This window comes from Branchiostoma floridae, chromosome 10 (genome assembly GCF_000003815.2).
Source record: "Branchiostoma floridae strain S238N-H82 chromosome 10, Bfl_VNyyK, whole genome shotgun sequence".
Lineage (NCBI taxonomy): Eukaryota > Metazoa > Chordata > Leptocardii > Amphioxiformes > Branchiostomatidae > Branchiostoma > Branchiostoma floridae.
Window position 1 is genome coordinate 11253187 of NC_049988.1, and position 11326 is coordinate 11264512.

Sequence of the window (11326 nt, forward strand, 5' to 3'; positions counted from 1 at the left end):
ACAAGAGGGAGCATATGTGAGTATATGAGACGACTGTCCCACAGGCAAGGATAGGTAAGGTGTAATTACGTTGCCATTGTTGGTGTTTAGTCATTCTCTGACGTTGTAACGACTTGATTATGAGATAACGTAAAATGCTCATTCTCGGTGGCAGCCGATCTGGACGGAGTACCGGTTTAGTTTGGATGGGAAAACTTACCAGATCATACCATAGCCAACGATGTCCTCAGATCTCACTTCATATGCCTGGTTCATGCTAATTTCATGTCGTTACAATGGCAGAGAAAGCTTTGCCTTGAGCTGGTCATAGATGTTCGTGGCTCTATCGTAAGTATATCATATATCATATCATACTTGCTCATTATTAGTTTGGGGGAGCTACTATAACTAGCCGCATGGGGTTTTGTAGGATGTATCTTTGGCCATTGTTTGTCTTTCGGTATATGTTTTTGAATTGTCGATTTTCAATGTACTTTTAGACTGGTCACCGAACATTACCAGTTTAAGTTGGGCAATTAGGTTTTGCTATGTGTCCATGCCGATTTTTCACCTATAGGCAAGTAGAAATTACAGATGGGGGCCGGGGGAAGAAGTGACAGTGATCGAAAGAAATCGCGGTCACTTCTGCCACCCCTACCCCCACCATATCCTCTGCTTGGAGAATAACAGAATTATAAATATAAGGTTCATCTCCTGCTTCCTGCTATGTAAGAGAACGGAGATCTAACAAACATGAATAATTTACTCAATACCAGACAGTACCTTGACATTACAGATACTGTGACAGGCAAAACAAGAGGAAATCAGATAGGTAAAGTGTACAAAATCTGATTTGGTACCCATGGCATCCTGCACCACTTATGGTTGATAGCTCCCCAACAGGATAAGGACATTTAATGCAATAGAGTCCATCGCGATCGTGACCAATAAAGATAGCCTGACCTTGTTCCATGATCTCGGCAATGGCATCATCCCGCAACCTATATTGCTTTATTTCATGTCAGTCCTCCTTTTTTGATAGGAAGTAGGCCAGTCTAAATGTTTCATTGTATTTACATGATGTCATTTGATGTCATGAACATGGCCTCGTTGTCTGTCCAATGTTTTTCAGTGCCCCGTTGAACCACCACAATGAAAGTCCCAAACCATGGCAGATTTGGGTTTGCCATTGTCTTCTGCTATCTCCTTGCCTGTACCACTTCAGCACAATCACAGCCAGGTAAGACCATGGCCATGCATTGCTATTTGTCTGCATCTTATGCTACAGACCAAATGTAGTGTGTCAGTTTGGGGAGGCTTTACTAAACTGGGCTGAGGTTTCAACTTTTGCGGGCGTGGCCACTATCCAGCTGTCTAACCCAATAAGAATCGGCTTTACCTAAAGGAACCATATAGGCAATTCTTTGATTGGCCGGGTGCCATTGCTGACTTGTACCGCCTCTCTTTATTCATCGCCTCTTGAACATCAAAACGGATACATGTACACTTTGCAGGATTGGCAGGCCCTACTAAACCCCTACTCTACTGCCCGTCTCCTGTTCATCTCGACAACGACAATGGGACGTTCAGCACTCCACTGTACCCACAGAAGTACCCGTCAAATGAGCACTGTGTGTGGGAGATATCGGTGGACAGGTCTAGAGTCGTACAGCTGAAGTTCCACACGTTTGACTTGGAGAGTGATGACCTCTGTGGGTTTGATCGTGTCACGGTACACGAGGGAACTGGAGCCTCACATCGTCATTTAGGTGAGATTACGGAGTTGTCGTACAGGCAGAAGAGAAGCCAGCTGAAAATGTGGTAGTCGGTAGTCGGAACGTTATCCTTTTTTTTTACAGAACTGGTGTCACAACATGACATACATAAGATAATCACATGGTTCTACGATGCCATTCAATGATAATACAAACTTACACGCATGTTAAATTTATCACTCTTAATTATAAATGTATGACTTGTACGTGGATTTAATAACTTGCAGGTACATTTTGCGGCAGTGACGTCCCACCCCTGCTTAGATCATCTGGGAACTCCCTGACTGTTTCCTTCCGGTCCAACAGTGTCGGGACGCACGGTGGGTTCTTGGCAGAGTATACGGCTATAGACAGAGGTAAGATATTTTATAGTACTGCTTATTATTTCATTTTAGCCACTGTACTTAGTCCTAAGTCACAGTCCCCAACCGGGGCCCGGCCGGGCAGCTTTCGGGAACCAAAAGTATGATATGATATACAACAATCTACACAACACAAAGAGAAGAGTCGTCAGCATCATTTGACATATTTTACGTACATGTATACATTTCTATTTTTCATTTCCACAAACAGCCCAACCGGGCCCTGGTTTGGAAATGTGACGTTAGACTTGATATGAAATATTGTGATTATAACAGGTAACAATACAACACATTACGTCTCAAACTTTCAACTTTTATAAGTAATACCATGGAGTCAAAACATTTTCCTACTGTTAAACACGTTCTAGAGATAGCCAACTGCTCCGAAGGGCATTTTCAGTGTGGCGGAGGGGCGTGTATTAGGTTCCACCGGAGATGTGATGGAAGCCTGGACTGTCTTGACGACAGTGACGAACAAGACTGCGGTGAGTACATATTTGACTTCTTTGACTTTCTTCCAGTAATCTGACAAAATATTTCACAGGATGGCCACATATTCAATATCTTGAATATGGAAGGCCAAATACATACATGGAAGGAACAGCTTGCCACTGTAATATTCAAGCTAGAAAGTCACAGAAATCGTTTTAAGATTCCTTAAACATTTTAACAAGGATATGACATACTAGTATATTGCACTAATTGAGTATTGCACTGTAACCTGAAATATAAATGTTATCAGTAACTTTTTTCAGGTTGTAGACCAATGAGGAGATCGTCAGCCTGTGCGGAGTTGCTAGGTTACGAACAGGTGTCACTACCGAACATTTTCGGTCATCATCAGCTGTCAGATAGTGACGTCATGCTGAAGAGTGTTGTCGTCAGCACCAGGGACTGTTCACATCCACAGCTCAGGGTCTTAGTCTGCGCTCTAGCTGCACCAAAGTGTCAGATGTCTCGGTACGTATTCACGCCACATGGCATACTGGTTACAGATTGTATAACTAATCCGTCAGATTTTTTTAAAATTAGATAACGCTTGATAATAGCACTAAGACATTTGCATAGCAGATACTGTATGGTGTCATGGCAACTACGCGTTTTTTATCTTGTTATAATGATGCTCATTTGCTCATTTTATTACTTCCAAAACAGCAGCAATGTGCCATTACGCTCAAATTAGTAACTTATTTCACCAGTGAAACAAACCTACGCCAAAAAAACCTAATGAACGCAGTAATGCTACTAACAATATTTTTTTTATATCAATATGTAACATAGTGAGTGAGTGAGTGCGCCAACAACCTACAACCAAGTGACTTCTATTGATCCTCATTACTTAAACGGGCTTAAAGATTTAGTATGTTTAGAACAAACTGCTCACATCCTGATACTCTAAGATGAAGTTATTTGACGAGCCTTTTGCCATCAACATGTACATAGCTTTATGATGTTAATCTGTAACATGTTAACTTTTCTGACTCTAGTCAGCATTTTCCGTGCCGGTCGCTCTGTGAGGAAGTGTATGACCAGTGTAGAGAGGGGTGGCTGCTGCCGCCGTGTGAATTACTTCCTGACACGGACTGTTGGAACGTCAAGCCGACCACTGCTGAACATGGAGAAGGTAATTCGGATCTGTCGCAGCAAAGTTGAGGGAAAATTCAGCCAAATATTACTATTTTGGCATTGTTTATTCTTTTATTAACCCTTTAGCTGTCGCATGAACTGCGACAGCTACTCTTAGAATACACTGGGCATAACATACACAGCATATAACAACATCCCACAATTACAGCTACTAACAATTGTCATACAAAAAATATCATAAAAATACTGAACACACATCTTTTTAACCCATTAGAAGTTACACATGCAATGTTACAATGATTTCTTTGGGGGAACGAATTTTTAAGGTAACTGATTGAGACGTTCTGTATCTGTATCTGTATCCGCCGATATAACCGCCCTTTGGTGTAACACCAGCTTCGCAGGCACACGGCGAGGCTGGTTATATTACACTAAACGACCCGCCACACCTAACTTTTGCATATCTATCTGCAAATGTTATTTAAAACTATTCAAAGAAGATGCCCCTACTGTGTGTGGCAATAGCATATTCCACTCTACGATAGTTCTGGGAAAATAACGTTTGGTACTGGAAGCGACTGTGTATTTTCCTGACCCTACAGACTGTTACCACGGACGCGGCATCAACTACCGAGGAGAATCAAACACCACGGTATCAGGTACCCGCTGTGAGAGGTGGAGCGAACAGAGGTCCATCCGTCCCTGGGACTACACATGGGCAAACCTGGAGGAGAACTACTGTCGGAACCCTGCGGTACACCCGGGCGGGTTCACTCAGCCATTCTGCGTCACTCTGAACGGCTTGGAGGAGTGCGACATTTTCCCGTGTGGTCGTCATGGTATGTATAACTTTCGGTTGCTGCTTGTTCTTGTATATCTTCAATTCATTATGTTTAAGTATGATAAAGGGTTAATGACCCAACCCGAGATGCATATGGTGTCATGATGATTTGCTATAATCACCGAATAAATTCACCGAGTGAGCGAAGCCAAATCAGAAGTTTTGTATGATAGGCGCTGTCCTTGGTGCTGAACTGGCGGTTCCTGTCATGTTGTTGGAGGTCCATCGCTCTGCGATGACAACTTCAATAGCGCCGCAGGTGTCACAGCCCAAATGCCGAGGCGCATGTCCGCCCGCTTATCGGGCACACGACGGCGGTGCTGGGGTTGTGTTTCTCTCCTTTCTGCTGTCACGTGGGGTCATATTTTCGTGCTGTGTGACAGGGTTCTCAGACACTGCCCTTGGTACTGAAATGAGTGTTCCTTCCATGTGTGGTCAAGTTATTACACAAGTGCTCTTGTGTTCCACAGACCAGGGCTGTGAGGATCCGGGCGAACCCGTGTTTGGTACCAGGAAGCCCGCCAAAAGGTTCTACAAGTTAGGAGAACGAGTGACGTTCACTTGTCACAAGGGTTACAGGCCAGTCTCCGCAGACATCAGTGCAACCTGTGAGCGTACAGACAACAACAGCACCCGCTGGTCTAATGGGAAACCAACGTGTGAAGGTTGGAGAAACCTTTATGTTTTGTCCTTTCCTGGAACGTTACATCATCACTATGCACTGATATCAGTCAAATGATGGATATCAGTGACAATTACAGAAAGTAGCAAGTAGCAGAACAGGGCCGGAGAGGCTGGTCACTATACATATATATGACTGTGTTTGAGTGAGCTCGAGAATAAACAGCGCAGGATTTTCTTAGGCTAGATTATATAGACCATATAGAAGTGTTCCCTTTCTACTTTGTTTCTTTGTTGTTTTTCATTCCAGTGGATAACAGACAGAAACTTCTGGACGATCTTCTGTCACGTAACACGGTCGGTCATGGTGACAAGTTGCACCCGCCGGGAGAGGTCGATATTCAATTTCGGGCATACGTGCAAAAAATCGTTGAGATGGTGCGTAATGTTTCTACGTGTAGTAAATCATTATGTACAAGTATAATCCGCACATATAACATTCAACCGTTTCATTCACGAGAAATTCTGTATTCATTGCAATTTGTGACTTGTCCTAAATCATCAGAACTAGTTTCAAGTTCATTTTAATTATTTTTTATTCATTTATTGTTTTAGGACGAGAAGGGAGAACAGATAGTGACTTCTACCGTTGCTCAGTTTGTAAGTACATCTATCTTGTGCTCTTATAATAGACACTGAGAAAAGAAGCTTACACGTGTGTTAAATCTTTATATTCCTTACTGTTATCTACCGATAAAACTTATCAATCGATGCCGAAACTATGTAAGGCAATGTACATTCTGACATAACTACATGTTAAGATAGAGTAGAGCGTTAACACTTTGTACATACATCTCCTTTCTATTACCAGCAGATCCGTTTCTACAACCTACCAGACATGTACGTATCGTGCATTTGAAAAGTTTTCTTTTCTGTTTCCTCGGCCTCCGACAGTTTGTGTACTTCCTTAGGTGTACTTGTTGGTTTGTTCCAGAGTTGGGACGACAGAAAATTGATGTGGAATCCGGATAGTTATCCTCCTGAGGTCACTGAACTCTACGTGGACAGCCATGAAGTTTGGACGCCTATCCTGACTTTATCAGGAGAGTAAGTACCCCAGTGGGTCATTTCATCATGATCACGAATTTGGGTTTAAAAAGGGTGTTTGTTGACATTGATGATGTCGAAAGTAGATCTGGTAGCTTTGTACTTTGCATCGGTGTAGTGATGCAGGTTTTTCGATATGTTTTCTGAATTCAAAGGAGTATCCACATTTTAAATCTATGTCCCAATTTGAAATGATACACATCATGACTCTCGTTGAGATGCCACAAAAACGAGGCAGTTGTAATATCATGGCCATATAAGTTATATTACTTTTGAATTGGTATTGTTATGATTATTTTGAAATCTTTGGTTATCTAATTTGTACTATCATCATCATCACCATTATGTTTCTGTTTTTGTTTAGTTGAAAAAAAAAACAATAAAAAGAATTTTTAAAAAACATATAGCCATACACTTGTTTACCTAGTGCGCATGAGGACTCCAGGTACCGCATGCCCCGTTCTGCCGTGAAGATCTCCAGTACCGGACGTGTGACGTGGGAGATCAACATGTTGGTGAGGGCAAGCTGTACCCTGGACCCGTTCTACTTTCCCAAAGACACCATGGAGTGTGACATGTGCTGGAAACCCGCAGAAAACGAACACATCGGTACCCATTATCTAACTTCCAAACATTCATTTTGATTTCTGACTTAAGAATCTTTGAAAATAGGTATTGCATTTGGAGAATTTATCAATATTCTTGATTCTAATTACGGCGGCCATTTTGGATTTGTCGGGGTCATCCGGGGTCATTGCACCAAAACGAGGCTAGCCTGGCCATGATTGTATACTGCAGTACAGGTAGACCAAATTCAGTGGTAGTTTTGCCCCTCTAACTTGAAATACTGCAGTTACCTTCTAATATGATGTCCTGTTTTGCTTGCAGTGTGCGCTGCAGCTGGAGACACTGACAATGACACATCCTTCCTTGACTGTGACGGAAGTTCTCTCACTGAGACCGGGGAGTGGAAAGTTGACATCTCTCTTCTAGTCCAAGATAGAAAAGAAGGCTGTCTCCTTTTCCAACTAAAGCGAGGCCATGCCTACCACATTGCCGTAGTGGTTTTCCCCTGTGTGGTCCTGGCTATGCTGATGATCATCACATTCATGATACCCATAGACAAGGGAGACAGGATCGGGTTCGGAGTGACCATCATCCTGTCCATGGTGGTGTACCTGGTACTCATCACCGACCATCTGCCGGTCAAGGGATCTCTGCCGGCTCTAGGTCAGAGAAATCATGTCTTCTCCCTGCTTAGTATGCTAAGAAAAATTTCGAAGCATTTGTAATTTAGCCAGGCAAAACATTTACAAGTGTTTGTTTGAAGAGATTGTCCGAAAATTTTCCTATCTTCACAAACTGCCATTTGAATGTCACTATGTAAGACACTTTTTTTTATAAATTTCGACATGACGTGGAGAAATGACAGGGGGTGTACGAGCAACCTGTATGGAAGAGCTCTGTATGTCCATGAAGCTCCCTCGTACAGCTCTGCGATAATACTTGTACAGAGCTCTGCGAACCCGTGCGGAGTTCTGCTAATTTGATGGTGGGCGTCTCCAGTTCAATAAATACCTCTGCAGAGCTCTGCAAAAACACAGGGCTCTTTGAACAAAACAAAATCATTTCTAACTATTGTTGAATTTTGAAGTTGAAATGTTCCCTGTCCAGCCCAGTGGATCGTGCTGTCTATGACGATGATGGGGTTTTTCCTGATGGTGACGGCTGGCATCATGAACATCCACGGCAGGGACGGGGACCTCACACCCGCAGTCAGAACTTTCTTCCTGGTGTTCCTGGCGAGGTAGACTTTTCCCTCACCTCGGAAATAAAACATTCAATTTCCTCTGCGTTTCAGATGACCTTGCTTTCACGAAAACATACATGTATTCGTACATACATGTTAGCTTTGTGAGATCCCCGTGGCGTAATCGGCAGCGGTCTGGGATCGGACCCACGAGGTCCCGAGTTTGAAACCTGCCATGTCTCCGACCGGTTTGGAAATGTGACGTAGGCCTAAGTTCATGTAACATCAGCAGAAAGCTATGGCCTCGTTACAGACAAGTAAAATACTCATGTGCAATCTTTTCTTACAGAATTCTGCTGATGGGAAACCTCTTCAAGGGTTTACAACGGTACAGACTCGAGTCCCGCAAAGGCAGCATGTACAGAAAGCAGGGGGGAGAACGCCATTCCTACCCATTCACACGGGTGGAAGAACACAAGCGCAGGGCACTACGAGCTGCGAAGGATGTCCGGCAACCAGACCCGACAACCTCGAAGACTGCAGACGACATCTCCGCATCACATGAGTTACAGAAGAGCATCAACGACCTAAGTTTTAACATTGACATGCTCCGATCTGGCATTGCCGCTATCAAGGCTACTGACCCAGGGCTAGCTGAAGAGGATATTACTCAGTACACCATGTTGGCTAGAGTTCTGGACAGAATGTGCATATTACTGTACGTCATCATTTTGGCTGGATCGGTGCCTTTTGTTCTTCATCAGAACTGAACTAAGTAAGACTCAAAGGTAGTCTGATGTCGTGAACATGGAACCGGAAAACAGTTGTCGATTGACCGTCTGTATCGGTTCGTTTTTTTAAAACAGTATTCTCTTCCAAAGATCTAAAACATGCTAAAAGAAGGAGTTTCAGGCGTAGTCAGGTGTCGTAAACTATAACATTGCATCATGTAAATTCAGCATAGGTGTAGAAAAGGCAAGACCGCGGCACTGCCAAACTCTTTACAGAAACTTCAGATTATTGTTGTCTTGTGGGAATATATGAACCAAAGTACACTATAAACCACGAATGTTCTCTTGTCCTATACGAGTACAATATGTACTATTCTGTACTATACCTACTATAAGACTATGAGATATGAAGTGCAGTGTTGATGGAAATTTGTATATCAAAACAATTGACAGCATCCTAGATGTCATTTTATAAGATGTATTGTTCCTATTCTGTGTATCGAAATTACACGTATTGTATACAAATCTGTGTAATACTAACACTAACCATTATTCAAAAACTGAAGATGAATTGCACGATCCTCCGTGGTTGTGCTTTCAAAGCTATAGACACAGTCCATCTCGCCTTTCGGAACAGAGGGAGGCCGAGTGATTTATAATGTGCTGGTGACAACATTTTCCAAGTTGTCGAAGTATCTTGGCTTACATACAAGCTGCCAGTCTATAGCTAGGTTATTAATTTTGCACGTATTTCTTACAACAAGCTGGTCACAGAATTACAATTTTGTTGGCAAAGGCTGGCTCTCAACAAACCGCATTGCAATGCATGACGTTTGGCATGCAATCGCAATGTGGCGTCTCGTCGACATTCTTGACAATTAACAATGAGCAAGTGCCCTTTTAAACCGTTAACCCAAGGAGGTTTAAACCTCCTTGGTTAACCTTTAATCCCCAAGATACGTTAACGTCCAGACGCCACTGAACAATACCAACTGTCTTATCTTCTAACTTCTTTATATTCCAGGCCCCTGAGGATAAGAGCTAAAAGCAATTGATGCAGAAAAGGGGAGTGATTCAATCAATATATAGGTCAGCAACCGCCTCAGATAACAAATGTATCCGACACAATAGTAATGGGAAATGTCATGACTTGCCGGCGGGGGCGCGCTCTTTGTTTGGAATGTCGTCCCAGATATACTACCCGTGGAATCAACCATTCCTATACCCATGGCGTTGCTATAGTATATAACGCTAGTTCACCTTTATCCGCGGAATAACCTAAATCCGTTTTATTTGAAAACACGGTATTGAGAGATATCAAGTCTACGGACGGTAGCTTCAAATGACCATATTTTCCAAACCACCGTCTATCGACTTGATATCCCTTGATATACAGTGTTTTTAAATAGAACGGATATAAGCTACTCCGTGGATTAAGGTTAAGAAGCCTTATATGTCTTGGCTAAGCAATATGTCAAACTAATTTCTTATCATAGAGCTACTACAAACATCAATTCAATTGTAGTGCATTTTTCTACCCTCATGTCATGTCTCGTTATATCGTTTGTTTTGACTTAACAATTGACCCTGTGTATATTGGCAGAATGGAAAAGCAACTGTAGACGCAATATACCCACGCTAATAAAGGAATAATTACAGAAATTATTGTGCCATACCTCAATTAAGCCTCTTTGAAAAGGTTTCCTCATTCCCACATAATCGCATCTCTGTTCAATGTGTAACAAACGAGAAATACCATAAATGTAATCCGTTAAGCCTCTAGCCACTGAAGAAGTTGTAAGCAACGAAACCGGTTTGGCGGGCTGAAACTGGAACTATGCGGCTCCATATGTCTTACTAAGGGAAGACTGCGACGCGATAGATGTCGGTTAGCTGAGGAATGAGTCCTCTCTACTATATACCATAAATGTAATCACTAGTTTGCCAGAGCCCAATTTATTACGAGAGGAAGATGCATTAATGGTTTGTTAGGTACTATCTAGTCTTCATGATTTGGTATCCCGATTCTACATAAATAGAATACAAACTTCTGACACGTCAGAAACTAGAACGACAATTTTGGACGTGAGCCAAACTATCTGACGATCCGACCCTACCTACCCTGGTAAAAAAGACCTCCAGCTATATTTTTTTCCGTTCACTGAATGCTATGAAACACAACACTACTTTTCACGTGAGAAATTGAGAAGTTATCGCTCAACAATTAAAGAATCGATCACAGACGGCAATAAACAAAGGTGTTTGCATGTCAACATCGCTGAAAATCGGTCCGCCCGTATTATGTTTGAACGGTTCAGTAAAACTTCACAACGCCAGCGAAATGTTCCGTTAACTTACACCACAAAATGCGCAGAAAAGTCACCCATGGGTCATCTGATCACAAAGTACGTTTCTCTGACGACAACAAAAGGGGAGAAGACTTAATCCTAGTGTTGTAGAGTAGACTACTAAGTACTATACTGTACAAAACAGGGGAAAACAATGTTAACGTTACGGAAATGTGCCAATCTACATGGATGGGTGGCACATATTGTCAAGGAATTAACACACCG

The 11326-nt window shown here is 42.5% G+C and overlaps 3 protein-coding genes and 1 long non-coding RNA gene across 4 annotated transcripts in view; 3 read left to right on the plus strand and 1 right to left on the minus strand.

Annotated features, from left to right (window-relative positions):
- The window catches only part of LOC118424537 (trichohyalin-like), a 565429-nt gene that overhangs the window by 366592 nt on the left and 187511 nt on the right, over positions 1 to 11326 (minus strand). The window lies entirely within an intron of this gene.
- LOC118424582 lies at positions 1600 to 2601 on the plus strand. The gene is made up of 3 exons (XR_004832215.1): positions 1600 to 1748; positions 1982 to 2110; positions 2485 to 2601. It is a non-coding gene; the product is annotated as an uncharacterized LOC118424582 (long non-coding RNA).
- Positions 2730 to 5927, plus strand: LOC118424363 (hepatocyte growth factor-like protein). Its single transcript, XM_035832912.1, has 6 exons — positions 2730 to 3076; positions 3604 to 3740; positions 4306 to 4542; positions 4985 to 5209; positions 5476 to 5603; positions 5781 to 5927. The coding sequence occupies exons 1-6, from the start codon at positions 2883 to 2885 to the stop codon at positions 5862 to 5864; spliced, it is 1005 nt and encodes a 334-aa protein (XP_035688805.1). The 5' UTR covers positions 2730 to 2882; the 3' UTR covers positions 5865 to 5927.
- Positions 6112 to 10062, plus strand: LOC118424555 (acetylcholine receptor subunit delta-like). Its single transcript, XM_035833175.1, has 5 exons — positions 6112 to 6272; positions 6700 to 6881; positions 7161 to 7502; positions 7947 to 8079; positions 8372 to 10062. Exons 1-5 carry the CDS (start codon positions 6181 to 6183, stop codon positions 8790 to 8792), a joined length of 1170 nt encoding a protein of 389 aa, XP_035689068.1. The 5' UTR covers positions 6112 to 6180; the 3' UTR covers positions 8793 to 10062.